Source organism: Plasmodium coatneyi, chromosome 1 (assembly GCF_001680005.1).
Source record: "Plasmodium coatneyi strain Hackeri chromosome 1, complete sequence".
Lineage (NCBI taxonomy): Eukaryota > Apicomplexa > Aconoidasida > Haemosporida > Plasmodiidae > Plasmodium > Plasmodium coatneyi.
In genome coordinates this window covers 464,217-484,401 of record NC_033556.1, presented here as the reverse complement: position 1 = coordinate 484,401, position 20,185 = coordinate 464,217, and the positions used below count along the sequence as shown (strand labels likewise).

The 20,185-nt window shown below is 44.9% G+C and overlaps 2 protein-coding genes across 2 annotated transcripts; both read left to right on the top strand.

Annotated features, from left to right (window-relative positions):
• Window positions 1-1,245: 1,245 nt before the first annotated feature.
• PCOAH_00001000 (Uncharacterized protein) lies at window positions 1,246-11,012 on the top strand (the record flags this gene model as incomplete). Its single annotated transcript, XM_020056917.1, has 8 exons — window positions 1,246-2,559; window positions 2,601-3,755; window positions 3,893-4,621; window positions 4,727-4,854; window positions 4,987-5,131; window positions 5,236-5,963; window positions 6,137-6,368; window positions 6,489-11,012. The coding sequence occupies 8 exons, from the start codon at window positions 1,246-1,248 to the stop codon at window positions 11,010-11,012; spliced, it is 8,955 nt and encodes a 2,984-aa protein (XP_019912572.1).
• Window positions 11,013-12,071: 1,059 nt separating this feature from the next.
• On the top strand, window positions 12,072-19,963 carry PCOAH_00000990 (Uncharacterized protein; the record flags this gene model as incomplete). The annotated part of the gene is made up of 5 exons (XM_020056916.1): window positions 12,072-12,099; window positions 12,166-12,218; window positions 13,172-16,277; window positions 16,404-18,869; window positions 18,975-19,963. The coding sequence occupies 5 exons, from the start codon at window positions 12,072-12,074 to the stop codon at window positions 19,961-19,963; spliced, it is 6,642 nt and encodes a 2,213-aa protein (XP_019912480.1).
• Between the last annotated feature and the right edge of the window lie 222 nt (window positions 19,964-20,185).

Genomic DNA, 20,185 nt, shown 5'->3' with positions numbered 1-20,185 from the left:
TACAGAATAGGTGAGGCGTGTACGTACTCACTGTACATTTACAAATTTTTCACGCCTCATGAGGTGAAGATCCCAAAAAAGGGTTAACTCCCCCTTCCAGTTGCCCTGAAATGGTGGCGGCGAGGTGAAGACTTCTCCTACCCACAAGGAAGGAGAATTTCCGCAAAAGTTTGTGCGTAAGTATATGGTATGCCACCTTTGGTAGTTATGGGAAGAGTTTAAAATGGACGAAAGAGATGTATTCCCCTATGAAAGTGAAGAGGTGGCCTTCTCCCCTTTTGGAATTCTTCTTCAATTTTTCGGCATCATTATCGAGAGCATACGCGGGGTGGAAAAATCCATCTCGTCGCCAGGAGGTTAGTTGCCTCTTCCTTTAAATGGGTTACGGCTCGCAAAAAAATTGTCACCCTTTTGTCGAAAATTTCTGTTTTAATCTCGACCGGGGGAGAGCAGCCAGTGGGGAAAAATTGGAGAAACTAAATTTGGAGAGCGAACAATTTAAAGTTTGCAAGCTACGCAAAAAGGGGGTAAGGGGAAAATTGCAAAGTGGGGCAAAAATAAACAATAAATAAATTGACAAGAAAAAAAATGTGCTAGCATGGGTGAAAAGCACATGACATGCGTGGTGGGGAATTTTGGTCAAACTGATTTGCGCGACGAGAGCACCCCCGGTGGAGGCGACACGGGGCCCATCACACAAGTACACAAATTAAGCACACATTGCCGAAACGGAAATTTAGTTTTTGCCCCAATTTTTAGGTCACTGGGGTAAATTGGAAACGTCTTACCCGGGTGGAAGAAACATTCCACAGACGTTCGTAAAAAAGCAAGCCAAAGGCATGTAAAAATGTCCCATTTTTTTTTTCCTTTTTTTTTTTTTTTTTTTTTTGCACTTGCGCGAAAGAGAAGTTATCCCTTTTGCTTCTTTTCAAACTGATTTATGAAAATGATCAGTCATGTTTTGTGTTTTCGTGAGGTGCCTTATTTTTTGTTTCCGTGAGGACACCCCCCAGGGCACACCACTGGAGGGGAGTTTTTCACGCGCTAGAGGAGTAGCTTACCGCTCCTCTCGCGACAAAATGAAGGGGTCTGCCTAAAGGGGGAAGACGGCTGCATACGAAGGTGCATAAAAGTGGTAAGACTGTGTGGGGGAGTGAAAAGGCACAGCCAGACGGCAAGGAGAATCCTCCCCAGTGTAAATTTCCCCTTAGTAACTCCACAGCGAAGTGCACGCATGTCCAAACCATGGAAGACGCCAACGATATTATAAAAGAAATTATATACAGGTCCGCTGACGAGTGCAACTACAACAATGAGGAGCTGAACTTCCCGACCATCATGAAACAGTACTATGACGTGACGCGCAAGTACAGCACAACGAAGCAGCTCTCGGGGGAAATCCTTAACAAGCTAGTAATTATCTGTAAAAATATAATAGAGGAAAAAGTTGCGTCTGAGTACCCCCTGAGGGTGCACCACGAGGAGGAAGAAGATGTCGAACAGGATGCCCAGGAAGGAGAAGACGCACATGACATGGCGTTAGAGGATAGCAGTCCCCTCAGCATGCAGGATGTCTTTTCCCCTTCACAAGATGTGTTCCATTACAAACAGTACGATCAGTACGATCAATATGAACAGTGTGAACGTTACGACTGCTTACCTCCCGGGGGGGAATCCGTCGAGGTGTGCCGTGTGCGGCCCGGGCGGGCGCACACCCCCCGTGAGGAAGACACCCCCTACAGGGAAAACATCCCGTATGAGGAGTGCTTCCCCTACGGGCCACTCAAAATGACCACCCTGAGGAGGAAGGGACCCACCGAGGAGACCACGCACATATGCGAAGTGAGTCCACCGAGAAAATTGAGCATCGTGCCGCTGGCGGGTAAGCAGACAGGAAGGAACAGCGCCACGAAGGCAAGAACAACAAAAGGCGGAACAACGCAGAACAAACTCAAGGGCAATCCGATGAGCAACGTGATGAGTTTGTGCAACGTAGGCCCCCGAAGCAATACCGACCCGAAGCAAAACGAAAAGTCATTCATGCATAAAAATAACCGAAATTTGCTGAAAATTTATTTAAATGGAGAATTATTGTGTAACATATATGACAAGCTTAGCAAGAAAGTCGGGTGGGGGATCGGCAGTGGTGACATGGAGACGACGAGTGTTCAGAAGAAGGTGAAGTTATACAATGAGGGGAACGTGTTCTTTACATTCAAGACGCTAAAGAAGTTTCAAAGGCACTGGGTCTGCTACGCGAGGAAGAAAAAGGAGCTGAGGAACAGAGCCGCCAAGCATGACAGAATATACACCAGGAAGATATTGGCCAAATTCTACGACCTGTGGCTCTATCGAAATGAGAAAAAAATATACATCAAAGGAGTGTTCGAAAAAATGGTGGAAAAGAGGAAGAAGAACCTCCTCCGGAAGCAGTACAATGTATGGATGTGCAAATATAAAAAGAGAAAAAAAAAAAATTTTATTTACCTTGTTCATATCTTTAGTGAGTGGAGAACCTACGCACAGAAGGAGAAGACGCTAAAGAGGGCAAAGCAAAAAGTGGAAAAAAAAAAAAAAAAAAAATATTCTCCATTTGGAAGGAACGATATAGAAGGAAGTTAGTGAAAAAAAAAAAAAACGAGCAAATACAAAGTGTCTACAATAAAAATTTGCTGATCAAGTGTTACGTGCATTTTTCCTTGTACCATAAGAAGAGAAAGAGGGAGAGACAATCCTTCCGTCTGGTTAGTCTACACACAAAGGAGAAGTTGTGTCACATTTACTTCTCCCTCCTGGTTAGTCGATACAAGGAAGAAGTGCAGTTTAAGAACTACTACTCGAGGTACCTTAAAAAGGTTAAGAAATACCATTTAAGGAAATTTTTTACCATCTTCAGAGGATATGTCCAAAGGAGGAAGAACCTAAAAAGGACGCACAACTTGCTATCACGACAAACTACTACAAACACGCTTAGTGTATACTTTAACAGATGGGTTTTTACCCTACACGAGGCGAGAAGAATCACCACCATGCTGAGCAGGCACCTTGAGAGAAGGTCCCATTCTTTGCAAAAAAAATTTCTACAAATTCTGAGAAGACACAAGGATAGATCGTTCAGTCTGAAGAAGAGGTTTCTAATCCTTTATGAGAAAAGGAACCAACTGGAACTGCTTCGTACGTTCCAGCAGTGGAAGAAGCGCTACACCATCAATGCCACGCAGTACATCCTCCTGCACAGTAAATATAAGTATAAGCTTATCATTCGATGTTTCGCTCTCCTACGGGATTATAAGGACTACAGGAAGAGGAGAAAGGATTCCATTCAACGGATGCATAGCTACTTTGTTAACCGGGTGAAGAAGCGAACCGTCTCCAAATGGATGCACTATGTGCGCGTCTACAGGAGGGACATCCTTCATTACTACAATTTTAACGACCAAGGGAATTTCTTCCTCCTCTTTATGTTAAAGGCTCTTTTGCAGTGTCGCTTACTCTCTCCAGAAAGCAACGGAAAAACTCTCCTCGATATTGTGAATTTTTCGAATATAAATTTTAATCTAAATAATTTTGTCTTCATCCATAAGAAGTACCTCGTGGGGAAGGGTCTCCTTCCGAACGTGGGCACTCTATACGACAACGCGATGTTCGTTTACAGGTCTCTTAATATTATTTCCTCCTTCGTGCCCATCCCCTTCGCCGTCAGCCTGCGCAAGCTGCGCCATAATTTACCCTACCTCTGCTTCGCGCTGAAGATGGTAAGTGGGTCTGCCAAGCGGGTCTGCCAAGCGGGTCTGCCAAGCGGGTCTGCCAAACGGATCTCTATGACGTGTCTGTTCATGGATACCCGTCTCCACACTCCTGATCTCTACACCGCACCATGTTCCCCCCGCAGGCAATTTACAAACGCGTGGTGGACACCTGGCGTAACGAATGCATGCGCATCAAGCGGTTCAGGGCGGAGTGCAGGAAGAAGCTCCAAAGGGGTTGTCTTTCCCGCTTAAACAATCTCGTGAAGAAGAAGAAGGCCCTCCAGGAGGCGAAAAAAAAGTACGACCAGGAAAGGAAGGTCCAGATAAAGAGCAAAGTCTTTTCCACCTGGCTGTCCCTCCGAATGAAGTACTACACCTTCCGGAAAAGGTTCCAAAGTTTTGGCCTCCGAAATAGGGAAAAAAAAATGAAAAAAATTATACAAGGCTGGATAACTATAAGCAGGGAAAAGAGGGAAAAAAAAAAAAAAATTCTGCTCTTCTTCAAGTCGGTACTGATGAGAAAGAAGAAGAAGCATTTCGACTGTCTACTCCAGCATGTACACAGAAGGAGGAAAAAAAAAGTGAAGGAAAAAATTGCCAATCTGTACTACATGCGCAAGTATAAGAGCAGGGCCTTCAAGGCTCTCTTCCTATACTCCAAGAACCTTCTTTTCTTTAATGCACTGAATAGAATTGCAGAATCGTACCTAAAGCAGATGTGCGTTCGAAGGTGGAGGCAGTTCACTAAGGCATTCCTGGACAGGCGCCAGGAAATGAGGGCCGCCTTAGGCCAGCTGGACTTGAAAGTGAAGCGCCGCTTTTTCAATATTTTCTTCATCTACGTGCGGTTGCGGCGTATGAGGCGCAGCAAGGTAACCATTCCGAGCGTGAGAAGAGGGGTGACCACCCTACCACCCTTCTGTGCATACACCTGCACCGCGCAACTTAATGCAAATGCAATTCTTTCCACCCCCCAGATCGCCCATTTGAAGCGCGTCCAGGCGAAACTGCTCTCGAAGAAGTTCCTAAACAAGTGGAAGAGCTACGTCCAGATAAGGAGGAACAAGGAGGTGTTTCTCTCCAACATGATAAGCCTCTTCAACAGGTATTTCACAGGAGGGGGAGCTTCTTTCTTGGCTCCATCTCGGAGAAGCGTTGCGTATCCGATGCCTAGTTAATCCGTGTAGATGTCCCCTAGCGTATATAACCCATTTGGTTGCACCTCCTACCCGCGCAGGAAGAAGAAGCTGCAAGTCATTAGCAAGTGGTACACGCGGTTCCAGCTGAACGTGCGTTTTAAGGAGACGGAAAGAATCCTGTCGAGCAAGGTCTGCCTGGTTTACTTCGCGGGTCTACTCCTCTACAGTCAGAAGATGAAGCGGGTAACTTCAAAAGATCTGTTTTAACGTGTGCTCCATCTTTGTGTGTTTCAACCCATGTGTGCATTAACATCTCATTTCACCTTACCGTTCGGCTGACCCCCCAGGTGGAGCTTTTCCTGAGGAGCCGCACCAACGTGGTGACCTGCCAGAGGATGCTGAAAAAATGGAGGAGACAAACCAAACTTGAAATAAAGAAAAAAAAAATAATAGAAAGAAGAGTAGCAGCGATGAAGTGCAAGTACTACACAGAGTGGAAGAAACAGTACCAAAAAGTAAGGGGGAAAAAAAAAGAGGAAATTATAATACAATCAATTAGGCATATAGGAAATATTAACACGTTAAGAAAGGTGACCCACCTGTGGAGGATAAAATCCGAACAGTCTAGGAACATTAAGCGTCTTATCCATGCAACCTACTCCTTTGTCATTAGAAAATGCATGAGTGAAGCGTTTGTTGCAGTGTACAGATGTAGCCACTACTACGTCCACATACAAGTGACGCTTACCAACTTTTTAGTAGACAAGAAAGAAAAAATGAAAAGAAAAATCTGGGGCATTTTAAAACGTAATCGTAGCAACCGAGTTAGGAACAGGAAGGCTACACAATTCCTCTGTTCGGTCCTAAAAGTGAGGGCTTTCTCAGCATTACAACAGCACTGGAAGAGGGAATGTGCATTCAGGAGGGGATTCCAGCTGGTCACCCTGAACCGGAAAAAGAAGTACTTCAACGCCATGCTCCACTTTTTTGAGTTTATCAAAAAGGCTAAATTCAGTTTTTATTCCATTAGGCTTAATGGGGAGAGTAGATTGCGGCGCCATTTCTTCCTCATCTGGTAGGGTCATCACTTATCGCTACACAAAGGGTGAGGTGGAATAGTCCTCCCTCTGCTGTGTTTGCGCATTTTCGTCTTTTATCTGTGCCTTACCCAGCGGTGTTATTCTGAGGGGACCCCTTTTTTAACTGCACCCATCACCACCCCGTTGTACCTCTTTCCTCCCCCCCCAGGATGGCCTTCCTGAAAAAGCGCAAGCAGGAGAGGAAGATCGCCCGCATAATACAGAGACAAAAAGCGAACAGAATAAAGGGGGCCATATTTTTTCAAATTAAGAGAAGACTCAACAGGAAGAGGTACCTCATGCTTCTGCTACGCAGGATGGATGACCTGATCAGAATGAAGATGTACCAACAGGGCGTTTACAAAATGAGGGCCTACAGGAAAATCATGATCATACGAGAGGTTCGCATGAGAGGAGCTTTCCTCCACATGGTGTAGAATGAGCCAATATGTTACATCGATGAATAACTTTTTTTTTTTTTTTTTTTTTTTTAACCCGATTTCTACTTACTCCTTTTTTAGAAAATCCTATCCAAGCTGCAAAAAGACAGACATGAGAAAACGCTGAGGAAAGTCTTCCAATCGTTCAAGGACAGACTAGCCAAAAGGAGAAGAACTCAAGTAGAAAAGGACTTGATCAGCGGTTTCTACTCCAAATTGGTGAAGAAGAAATATTTTCGTTTTATTTGTCAGAGGTCACGCGATTTGTCCATAAGGAGGGATGCAGTCCTGCGCAGAGCGGATGCGAACCTCGTGTTGCACTGTAGGAAGAGACACTTCCTCTCGTGGAAGGCTCTTGTAAAAAGGAAAAGACTCCACAAGGAGCTTTACAATGAGGTCAAGTTACGGAAGAAAGCTCGTGTCTTCATTATGATGCTACTGGTTAGGGCTCAAAATTGTTACAATAAGGTCTCTCTAGTGCACAGGATACACGCGCTGGTTTACTCCCCTCGGTGTAGCATCCCCGCATTTGAGGAGGTCCTCGATTTTGGGCGCGCCAGCCTGAGGGTGGACCACAAAGGAAACTATCCTGCTAGTTACAATGGAAGAGATGCATCCGAGTTGAACTTCACATGGCAAGGAAGTGGAGGAGTTAATGGAACGGGTGAAAACATCGCTCATGACGTAACCACGGCAGAGCGACCAACCAGCTGGAACACACACCAACAAGTTAACGCACTCATCGCAATGAATCGAATGCATATACAGATTGCAGGCAAAGAAAAGAAAAACTATCCCTCCAAGGAAAAACGATCCAGCAGAAAGAACAGCCATCTTTACAACTACCAAAAACTATGCTACTCTCTAAAGAACACCCCCATGAACAGACTAATCCTTTTGTACCTTCTCATGTGCGACCTGCACGACATCAATGCCTTTTTCGACCACTTCAAGAAGAAGTTCAATTTGTTGTACCACTTTTTTTTCAATTTCCTCTCCCTCAAAACGAAGAAGTTGCTATTGAAGGTTTTCAAAGGGAATAGAAGTTTTTGTTTTTTCAAAGCTGTTCATACAAAGGATGCAGATTTAAATACAAACTTTAAACTGTTGCTGCTGATTTATTATCTGCTCGGGGGATCTGTGCCATCCGCAGGTGGTTCACACGAAAGTAGGGCTCTCCATATTTACGCAACTACGCGTGCCTTCCTCGGGGGGACGCATAAACGGGTGGAATCGGACACGACAGAGAAGGATGTCAAAGCGTCCAATTTGGCCAACACTTTACACACTGCAGACGAGAAATGCGCTAATGGGGGAGGTAGATCCTCCACTCCAAGCAGCAGCGAGGTAGACACGTCCCTCTCCTCGCAGAGCTCTCAAAATGGAGCCGCCTCCATAGGAATGAACACTTCCATGAAGCGTACCCCCCAGATGAGACGCCTACCGAGCGGCGCCCTGCAAAGGAACCTGGTAGATTTTGTTAAAGCATTAAGAAGTGGCATAGCAACCCGTTTTAGGGAAACCACCCTGAGTGTGCACTTCTCCCTAATGTGTTGCTTAGGTAGAGACAAACTAATACAAGTGCACCTCTTCTTTAGCAGACTGAAGAGGTCCACGCAGTGGTGGAAACGGTACAGTCTAGTAAAGAGCCAACATAAGAAGGAGGACAGCAAAAGAGTAGCCACTTTAGAGAAAAAAAAAAACAGCGAACTATTGGAAAAATTTTTTGGCATATGGGTCCTCTCCTTCAACTGCAAGGTGAAAGAAGTAAAGACTAAAAGGAAGCAAGTTCTGAAGAAGCACATCCAATTGTTGTTTTCCTACTGGCATGGGCTAATCAAAGTGGGAAACTACGACAAGGAGAAATTTCTTAAACTTAAGGAGCAAGTCGAGAGGAGGGTGAAGAAGGACTATCTGGACAGGTTCATATCTGCGCATGTTAGGAAAAAGTGTGAGAAAAGGAACTTTTCCATTGTAATGAAGCACAGCAATGAAAAGAGAAAAAAAACTTTCTTCTACGTGTGGTTGTTACTTTATCGATATGAACAGAAGGGATGTTTGGTACGCTCTCGTATGCAAAGGAGAATACTCAGGTGTTATTTCGACTCCTGGTTGGGCATCTACGCGAAGAAGCAGATATATCTTCTCCTCATTCGCACGCTCAATGAACACTTGTTCAGGAAGATCTTCGCCCACGTGGTGCACAAATTCAAGTACTACAGTTTTATTAAGGGAAGGGCGGTCTCCACAATGAAGAGGTGTCTCCTCGTGCACTACAATCTAGTTAAGCGAAACGTCACAATTACAAAGTTGCAGGTTTACATCTGTGCGTCTGTACGGTTTAACCAAATGAAACACCTGTTTGGACTTTGGAGTAAAAAGTACAGAAAAAAAAAACTGTGTAGAGAGAGCTACCGCATCGTTATGAGAAGGAAGAAACGCGTCTTTTTCCACAAGTGGGTAAAACACTTCGTCGAGAATAGCAAACTTCATGAAGAGAAAATAAAAAAGTGGGACACCTTTTTTGTAAAGAGGTTCTTCTCAAAATGGATGACGTATCACCATTACAAGAAGGTGAAAAAAAGGAGAAAAAAAAATACCTTACAATTTTATTTTCGTCATTTGAGGAGAACCTTCCAGATGAACGTCTCGCTTAGGGAATACACTAGAAAGGCACAACTTGGAGTGAAGAGAAAAATGTTTTCCATCCTGAGGGAGAACAAACAGGTGAGGGTTAACAAGAAAAGAATAAATCTGTACTGTGTGCAGTTCTCGGAGAAGACACTCCTACGGAGGTACTACTCGTTGTGGGTTAATCAGTACTTATTGTGTAAACATGTGAAGAACGTTATATGCAGGATGACCTTTGTGAGGAACACACAGTTGCTGAGAGGCTGCTTAAACGGGTGGCTACTACACGCACAGAGGAGGAAACAATTGCAACAAATTCACGACGTAATAAAGTATGAGAAGAACAACGTAGTGCAAACTGTATTCTACAGGTGGAGATGTCTGTACGAATTTGCCACGCGAAGGAAGAAGCGATCCATGCAGAAGTTTTTCCTCATGTGGATTCACAATTTTAAATTTTGTTACTTCATAAACAGGTTAAATGTTTACGTGTGTAACATTTACACGAGGAACATCTTCTGCTTCTACTTCGACTTGCGGAACAGGAGTGAGAAGTATAACCTGCTCGCACGGGGATCCTTCCCCTTTGTGAAAAAACAAATAGGTTATGCGCTCTCCTGCAGAACGGAGTTATTATCCTCTGGATTTAAGGCGTTCAACATGTATGCACGGAACTGCAAGGAGATCAGATTCAAATTAGAGACGTGTAGAAAAGCACGGGAACGAAAACTGAAGAAACGCCACTTTGCTCTATTACTAGCTTATAAGAAAAAAAAAAAAAAAAAAATGCACCTACACAATTTGCTCCTCAAGTATACCATAGAGAGGAAGTTCCAAAAATGCAGGACAATCTTTTTCATTCTCACCAATATGTTTTTTTATAACAACCATTTGCGACTGTGTGAGAAGACCATTCAGTGCCGCATACAGAGGAGGACCCTGCTGGACTGCCTAGACAAGTGGACTCGCTTTAAAAATTATTCCAAAGAAAATGAGTACCTCCAAAATCTGAGCAATGACTTCCTAACTTTTAGGAGAAAATCTGAGAGCATAATTTCTCTCAAACATTTCTACGTAGAGCGCAAGTGGATGAATTACTGCGAATATAATTCACTGGTTTATTACAAAAGTGTGCAAGAAAAAATGGCAGCTCGGGTGGTTACCCACTGGCATAGACAGTCCCTCCTTGCGCGCCAGTTGGCAGACAAGGGTCACCAATTCAAGGAAAGACACAATCGTAATCTTGTGAAGAAATTTCTCTTCCTCCTCATTTTTTCCATTAACAAAATTAAAATAGAAAAAAAAAACTTCGATATCGTCCGCTTTAAGAGGGAGAAAATAATTAAACAGAGCATCATCGGCTTCATGCGAAGTGCCACCTTGACGTGCTCCAAAAAATTGGACCTCATCGAAAGAACTCTAAGACAGAAAAGGGAGGCACACTTGGTTAGGACGTATTGGCTGCCCTTCCTTCGACTCCTCACAAAAAAGAGGAATCTCCGCAGAGCCCTCTTCGATGCCCAACAGAGAAACGACGCTGCCCTCACGAAGAAGTATTTCTACTCCCTCATTTTTAAGTACGTCACCAACGTGAACCACTACAAGTACTACTACTATAATAAGTATCTGTCCCTGTGGAAGTACTACGTGGTAATGGGTGGCACGGGGCAACCGGGGAGGGAGCAGCAGTCACGCAGTGGGGATATACACGGAGGAAACTCAGACGAGGAGCTCTCCGATAAACAATTTGATAACCCCTTTGATGACCCCTCCGACGACAGCAAATCGGACGACTCCTCCGAATACACCCTGACCTCCGCACTGGGTCTGCGCAAGGGAGAAGCAAAGGGGGGAAAAGGAGACCTCCAAGAATTTGCCAACCTGGACTCCATTAACAGCTCCATAGCGTCATCGGAAACGAAGGAGGAAAGCGACACGTCGGACGTTGCCGCAGTGGAAGGAGCGAAGTTGTGAGGCGGACATTAGCTGGACGGGTGGGCTATCCACGCAGCGCTGTGTAAGCGTGTTTACACACGTTTGTCCAATTGTGGTTTTTTTTTTTTTTTTTTTTTGTTTGTTTCGTTCTTCTACCTCTACTTGCCCCATTTCGATTGTTTCACCGAACACAACAATTTTTGTCAACTGTGCTTACATATATGTCATTCCCTTTCTCACGCCTTATGATGTAAACTTTTTTTTTTTTTTTTTTTTTAATTTTTTGGCGTGAATAAAAATTTCCTTACTCCGTAGAGGGGGGTACCATCTGTGGGGCGGAGTGCGTCCGTCTCCCCCTTTAACCACCAAGTTGGTCACCCACATAGGAGGGAAATCCAATCAGCACAGTTACGTGCGGTGGGGTGTAACATACACTCTTCTTTGGCAAAAGGAGGTGTCAGTGTTGCCTCAGAAGGGAACCCATTTTGAGTAACAATTTGGTTAAACCTATTTCGGGTGGGACATCCCCCCGGATAAGGCTTTTTTCTTCATGCATTCCTTTTTGCACTTAACGTGGTCATACATACAGCCCATTACAAAAAAAAAAAAAAATTCGCGAGGACCCCCAACGTTAGCAAGTTTGCCTCATACAATGGGTAACCCCCCTTGGCGCGGATACTTATCCGCGTGCTGTTGGCTCTCTACCTTTTGTTTAGCTCCTATCGAAGGGGAAGACATGGCACATGTGCATGCAAATAAAAGTTATGTGTAGGGAGGCGGCACCTACACTGTTGAGGGGTTACATGTAAGAAGAATAAACATTCTTATAGGGGGTTATGCATGAGGTGGAAAAAAAAAAAAAAACAAAAAAAACAAAGCGTGAGACGGGTGAAACGAATAAGGAAATTCGTGAAGGGGAACGGGAAAATTTCCAAAACGAGCAGCGTGTAACTTGCTCAGTTTGTAACTGTAGAACAGCTGCTGCACAGGTTATGCGTTTTTTTTTTTTTTTTTTCCAGCACATTCTTCACCTCACGCGAATGTAACAAAAAAAAATAACTAAGGCGTACACATAGGCACCTTTTTCGCCGCGTATAAATGACCAAACTGTGTTTTGTCCGCTCGGGTACACTTGGGCGTTTTTCCCAAGTGGCTTAATCGGTGTAAATTTTTTTTTTTTCCCCCTCTACAGATTTCGCGATACCTTTGTTTTATTCATCCTTTCGTTCGTCCTATCGTTTGTTGGTTTGATCTTTTCCTCGTGCAGCCCTTTTATAGCACGGTTGCGGTCATCAGTGGACGCATCTTTTTTTTTTTTTTTTTTTTTTTTTTTACTCACCTTTGTGCCTGGGGCAGACGCGTAGGCCACATTGACCTGAACGCGTGTAGGTGTTTTCAAACGCATGTGTAATGTTTCTGCGCGGGTTATTGGCGCACATTTGTCGATCTTGCATTCGGCTATCGCCACGTGGGGTGTTCATCGCAAGTGCGCCGCGTTAATACGTCTATAATTTCACAGCAGCTACTCCTGCGAAGAGACCACTTTGACGTGACCCCTCCGGTGTATTCACCCTTGTGTATGTCTGCAAGGAAGAGGAACCAGCTCAAGCCAAACCGAAGCACTGCGCATGTGTACGTGTGCGGTTAAAAAAATATTTGTTTATTTTCCTTCCTATTTGTATTCCATGCGTTAAGACGTACCTTTTCACAGGTGTGCAGAGGAGACTCCTTCGTCTGAACCACAGTTGCGTCCCCCTCCGGTGTCTACTCCGTCGAGTGCAAACAACATCCACTTATGTAGAAGCATCAGAAGGGGTGGCTCCGATCTACATTTCCATCAAGTGTTATAAACCACATTCTATTTTTGCGACTCAATTTGTGAGGGCGCGTTTTTTTGTGGGCCTCTAGGGGATGCTCCTTTGTCAGCGTGGGAACACACCATTCCACTGATTGAATAGCCATTGTTGTCTTTTCTACAGTGCTTTCTCCACCCCAAATGCTCGTGCTTAATTTGATTGTATTATATTCACCCAAGTCGAAGTAATTTTTCTGTTTAGCTGTGGTGAGAGAGGGAGCTACGCACGGGTCACTCCCCAATTTGTGTTACGTACGTTCAGTTCTCATGTCCCCATTTGAGGAAGCATCGACTCAGCAGTGACGTGTGTGCGTCCTTTATGTGACCCTCCCCCCATGTGAAGCAACGATGCTATGAGCACAACCGAACAAAGCATAAAACCCCAAATGACAGAGGAACACAAATCATGGGTAAACACAGAAATCCCATCAAAGTGAAAAGACGCAGCGGCAGAAGGGTCCCCAAGAATTCGATCCTCACGAAGGAGCAACGAGTAGCACATATACTCCTAAGGGAAGGGATAAACTACGTCGAGAATGGAAACGTAGGAACAATAAAAAATGATGAATATGTGAGGACGCTGCTTTTTGATTATTCGAAGCAGGACACGTGGGAGGACGATGAGGAGAGGCACCTCAATTTGGTGCGACTTCCTCGCAGGAGCAATGGAAAAGAGAGACGTCACACAAATGGAGAGTCCACTTGCTGGAGAGATGTACCCTCCAAAGGGGAAGAGGGGAACACAACGAACATGTGTACTGTCCCCCCTCATAAACGCAACAATGGTAGTCAAAGAGAGGGAAAAATGAGTGGCATTGTAATCACTCCATTTGTAAGAACCCACGATGGAGTCATTTGTAAACGAGGATTTATCGACAAGCGAACAATTGGTAAGATAAAGATGGTGAATAAAAAGACGCCTTACGGTTACCATCATCGGGGGAAACTTCCACTAAAGGTGGACAAAAGGAGGATATGTCTGATGAATCCCGGAGGAGTGGTTAATAGCTCATCCAAAAACAGGAGTTCGCGCAACCTCTCCAATGAAAATACAGATGGACCAATCATGGAAACCACTACCCACTCACAATGGGGGGAGTTCATCCAGCTGGGAAGACAAACGGAGGATCTAAATCCATGTAAACGAAGAACCCATTTTTCTCCCTTCCAAAAGAGGACAATAGTTACCCATAAAAAAGAACCTCTCCCCATTGTAGAAATGAAAAACGAATTCGTGAAAATTCACTTTAATAAGTTAAATTCGATCAGTGTGGCGAGTGAAGATTTGTGTACCCCCCTTGGAGTAGACAGTCTTCTTAGTGCCAACACACGAAAGTCATTCTCCCCCGCGCATAACGTTTCTACGCCCTTTTACGGAAGCAGTTGTTTGTCCTGCGTTGAACTGGACCGGCAGAGAAATTGTGCGGAATGCCAACCAAGTGTATGCCCATCGAAGGAGAATAAAATGGAAGACGTCCCGAGTAAAGAAAAGAGGAGGAAGAAATTATCCAGGGAATCACATCGAAACAGAGCCCATCAGGGGGACAGCCCCCCCAGGGTAAATGCAACACCCCCAAAGGATGGAATGTGCCACAGCGTAAATGGGCTCTTCTGCAAATCCAGGAACAGGGACCTCTTCAACGAGCGTAATAACGAAATAATGGTGAACGAGCAGGGCGTAAATAATCAACAACGACGGGCAGAATTCAGAAGAGAGCACGTCGCGACGACAGGGCTCAACATGGACGTCTCCTTCGACAGCGACTTGCAGGGTGTCCAGATTTCTGTTCCCGATTTGCAGTCCCACGCTTTCCAGGCGGGCACGGTGGTGAGCAAGAGGAACTCTGGGGGGAAGCGTCAAGTGCGGCAATTCCACGGGGGAGGGAGGGGTCAGACGGACCTGCCAAACCAGGACAGATCCACCCCCATTGTCGACAAAATGAAGGTAAATCTAAACGAACTATCTAACATGGATAAGCGCCGCGATATGGAAAACGCCTACGTGAAGTACATTTACAAACGGGACGAATCGGAGGAGGTCCCCGCAGAGAAGCGCAGCAGATGTGTCACCTTCGGAAGAGAAGAAAATGATCCACTGAACAATGCAGACGTACCACTCAAAAGAAAGAACACACGAAGGACGTACAAAGACCAACTAAGAAGTGTAATGAACCTAAGACACGCAAATTTCGATGGAAATGTCCACGGATTTGGGGAAACGTTAAAATTCATGAAGTATAGAGAGCTACTTAGAAAATACATGGGGACGTTTTACAACTACAGTTCAGTTAAATGTGCCACGTATATCATCCTATACGCCCTAGTAGTAAAAATAATAACACAGGTATCGCAAAATTTAACCACATCTAGTGGTACTGTTCCTAGTGAGAAATCCAACAATATAAACGTTGTCTGGTACAATGACTCGAACTTATTTCTGAATGTGCACGATATGGATGGGATCATTCAATCTGTTTGTTATGTCTCTTTGCTGGTCTGTATCGTCCTCCTGTTAAAGTTGGGTATCCCATCCAATTATTTGCTGGTGGGGAGACTAACCATTCTTTTTATGTTTCTTTTCTTTGCCCAAATTCCTATTATGATTTATGCGAATTTTATGGCCCTGAAAAAGGAAGAGGGAATTGCCAAGGCGCAAGCAAAGGCATTCGATAAGAAGGACTACTTCAATTTGCACATGCAGAGGGTGTATGACGTGTTCTACATTGACACGCTGAACTTGCTAGTATACACAATTCTGTTGTGTTTAGTCTCCTTGTATGCCACTTACCATAAGTTGATTTATCCCCATTTGTTGAAATTCTATCTGGACACAATTTTCCTAAGCTCCTATACCATAGTTAAGAAGGAAGTGATTCAGTTCAGGGTGCCAAACAATATCGACGCGTACTACCTCAATCAGATGAACAGCTACATGTTTAACTCTCTTTATAAAAAACAGGACGACCTAACAAAGGACAACTTGGAAAGTAACACGAGGAGTGCCATTGGGTACAACATTGTCATTAGGAAGGAGCGTTGTTCCTTGTTTAGGCATCTGTTCAGGCGGGACAACTCCGATTCGTCCCATGACGGGGGGGGCCACACCAATGGAAGAAGTGTACCAAGCGGGATAAGTGCCCAAAGTGGTCGAACTGTTCGCCGTACATGTGGCTGGAGAGCGTCCGCCGCCCAACCGAGCACCCAAACCAAATGGAACATGAACTTTTACATAATTTTCTACATTGGAGAGTTGGACGACCAGGGAAGACCGCACGGGTTCGGCTATTGGCGGGGGATCAACCTAGAGGGGGAAGTGCTCATCGGCTATTGGTTCCACGGCATCCCCGTGGGCCCCTTCAAGTGCCGGGACTTCAAGACGGGCTCCGGATTCATGTGCATAAAGATTGGCTACGGACGCACCAACTGCGAGCCGAACGATTTGGACATAGGTTCGGAAGGACGAACTGGCATAACAAATGATGATAAATCACAAGTGCGATTGCCTGCTTACCCTTGTATACACACCTACGTATATCTACATGTGCGCTTTTCACCCCACCGTTTTTTACCTGCAGGTCTGGCGGACACCGAGTGTTGTGTAAGTGGAGCCTTCTACAGGACCTTCCCCAGAGTGGTCTTCTACGACCTCAACCTAACTACCCCCAACCGGAGGAGCAAAAAAAATGAGGAAGGCAAACACGGAATTATGGAGAAGAGGGAGTGCTGCGAATACCTACACATTAGCAGAGCCAGCAACGATATCCTGCGCGTGGACTACGCCAAGCTTTTGCAAGACAGTGAGGATGATCCGGAAGGGGGAGCTGACCCGGTTAGGCCTGATGGAGAGCAAAGAATTAACCACCCTAACGACGTGGATGAGAATAATTCTGAGATACTAAGGAGGAGGAATAGAACAATGGGAAGAATAGAAAGAAAAGTAACGAAAGGAAAAAGCTTTGTCAGTACCTCCAGCAAAGAGGACCATAGAAAAGGATCCAATAGCAGATCCACCATGACGTACGATGAGGTCCCCCCCTCCATCGTTAACAGTGAACCATTCCTAAAAGGAGAGTTACTAAATTATGACGAAATCTGCAACCTCAGTTACGATTTTAACGACCTGACATTGGATAACGAAACGCATTCGGCGATCAATAAGAAAATGGAGACAAGCAATGAATTGGCGGAAGAGGAGGAGCATCACCAGCAGGGGAAGTGGGGAGTTAGGCAAAGCTCTATTGATGATCCATCCGCCTTTCCGGAGAGGTCTTTCCCTCCTGATTCACCACTATTATTGCCCTCGTCCTTTTCGTCTTCGCTATTTTTTCCGTCTTCTCCCTCTTTGCGTCAACCATCGTCGTCCTCATCATCTTTTTCGTCTTCCACTTCTTCGTCGCCTTCTTTTTCTACCCCTCCTGGCCCCTTCGATGAGAGGGAAATGCCAACCCTGCTGGACGAAGGTGACACGCACCTCACCGACGTCGACCAAGGTTGGCGCGCCGAAATGGGTGCAACCAAATTGGGCAAAGGGAGGCACCCTGAGCATAGAGCCGGAAGATCAGTTAAGTATGCCACCCACTTAAGTGACCACGAAGATGTACATAAAAAGGAGAAGCATAAGAGGAGAAAGAAAATAATGCCAAGTGAAAAAATGGAAAAGGGTAGAGGAAGTAAGGGAAAGGATTGCCACGCATCGGAAGAAGAGCAACTGTCCCGCAGGAGGAACAACCACCCTCGGAATGATAGTTCCCCTGACTGCGAATTGGGGAAAGGGGATCAGGTGCACGCCAGGCCAAGGAGGAAGTGCCAAGACATGCGGATGAAGCACGGGTTAGCAAGGCAAGGGGGGGATAACGACAAAACGGACGATGGGTATGACAAGCGTGACCATACTGATTACGATGCTGTGCACGGTGATGACATTCCAACCAGGGGGCATCCGCGTCACCAGTCAAATGTAGCGCCAACGGCAAGGATAAAACGGAAGAGCCTCACAGAACACGAATTAGCTATCCCGCCCGAGAAGCCAAGTTTGGAGTTCCAGGTCGGGGTAAAAAAGACACACAGGGGGAGCCAGAAGAGGGAGCATAAAACTGTGCGGATGCACATGGGAGATGTAAAAAAACGAAGCGAAGTGGGGAACTCCGCGGAATCGCCCGTAGAGGCAGGAAGCCCAGACGCAACCAAGGAGGGGGATGCAACCAACGAAGAAACCGACGCGAAGAGGAAAATTCAAAGGCGCATCGGCTACAGCATGACCAACACCTTACTTCACATAAGAAAATTCAAACACCTGAAGATAAGAAAGAAAAAAAAAAAAAACATACAAACGAAAGAAAAAACCAAAACTTATGTGAAGAAAAGGAACTCAGGTGGAAGAAAGACGTTCCTACCGAGGGCATTGTCGGGAACTTTGCCAAAATTGAAAATAAAAAAAAAAAAAAAAAATATATTCTTTTCCGATACGATAACAAATGCATACAAAACAAAATGCATGAACATAATTCTACAGAACTTATGTCCACACATGCCAAACTTTGGCATCCTATACAACACCGATTTGCATATATCGATCGATGCGGAGAGGGGGCTCTACATCACTGGCTACATTAACAAAAAAAACTGTAACTTCATACATGATAGGACGAGAAAAAATGAGTTCGAAGACAGCGAGGTGAAAATAAAAATTATTAAGAGGAGGAAGAATACACTTAACTATAAGAAGGGGACAAACAGAAGGTTGTACTCCTGGATAGACAACATCAAGGAGCTGAGTTTAGACGGTTGGGTAAAATGTGAACTGGCTGGTTGTTTAGAGGCGGTCATTTTTATCCATGGGTATAATACCAGTCACCTGGAGGCGCTGCAAATCCTGGGGCAGATGGCGTCCTTTGGCAACTTCCCCAATTATATTAAGCTCTTCCTGTTTAACTGGCCCTCGGGGAAGAACTTCCTCGAGTTCTTCATCGCCAAGGATAACTCCAAGAACAAGGAGGGGCACCACGCGTTTAAATGTTTCTTGGACACGCTGCGAAGTAACGGTAAGGGGGGCAAAGAAGGAACTGACACCCATGCAGTAGTACCTACTTCAACACCCCCTTGTTAATATATCACCATATTTGTGTTGCTACTTACACCCCTTGCAGGAATCCGGCACGTCCACATTATCACGCACAGCATGGGCACCAGGATGTTCCTGCTGGCCTTCCACGACATCGTAAAGAGCGACCTCTTCTCCACCATCGACGAGAAAGAAATGGGGACAAATAACCTGAACAAAATGAAGCTCATCACCCTGACCATGATGAACCCAGAATACTACCTAAGTGACTTTGTAAACAAGGAATATGTGTTCCTTCGCTCCTTCTGCACAGTCATATCTATTTATTGTGACTCTAACGACAAGGCATTAAAATGGGCGGAAATTTTTAGTGGAACAAAATCCCTTGGAAAAAATGTCTTCGATTTAAACATATGTAAAGAAAACTACTATAAGAAATCCAACGGGATGGACAACTACGTTTTCGATAGCAACAAATTGGATTACTTTTCCATCCCAGTTGGGAACAAAACGAATGAAAGTGACGACAGTTTGCAGGGACCTAAATTAGTTTCCTCCTTCTTTGACTGTGAAAACTTCGACGTGTCAAATGAGCAAATGAGAAACAAAGGAATGATGACTACCTTTGTACAAAAATTGAAAAAAGTTTTTCATTTTTGTAAAAAAAGGGACAATACCAACTCGAATGACTTCAATGAGCAGACATCCATGGAACATGATCAGGGGAAGACCAACAACGATGCGGCTCACCAGAAGTTTGTTCACCAGCCACCTATGTTTAGGAATACACTACTCGTTTTTACGGGAATAGAACCCATTTACTCTTGCAGAGATAATCGTGATTGGCTAGATGTAGATGTGATTGATACCACTTGGTTAGGATCTAATGTGCACACCTTGAGACACTCCTACTGGTCGTTGAACAGAGAAATTATTGAAGACATTCGAGAACTCATTGTCACTAGGAAGAGGGCTCGGCAAAGGACTTCTAGACTGGACCGGAGAGAGGGCAACGTCTGGGTTTATAGAGTCGCTCCCTCTCACTTGAAGTCCATATTCGATTCGGACATATGAGGTGAACCCGCTATGTGCAGTGCAGATGGAGAAGCGGACCTTGCCATTGTGGTGCCGCTCACCCGGACTCCAACCGGTCAACCCCCCGCGACTATTTCCGCACAGGGGGACTTTTCACCTTTTTTGTTTCGAAGTTGTTTCGTCATGCATGCCTACATGTGTTCATACACATATGCATGTATTCTTTTCCTCACGATACAAAAAAAAAAAAAAAAAAAAATG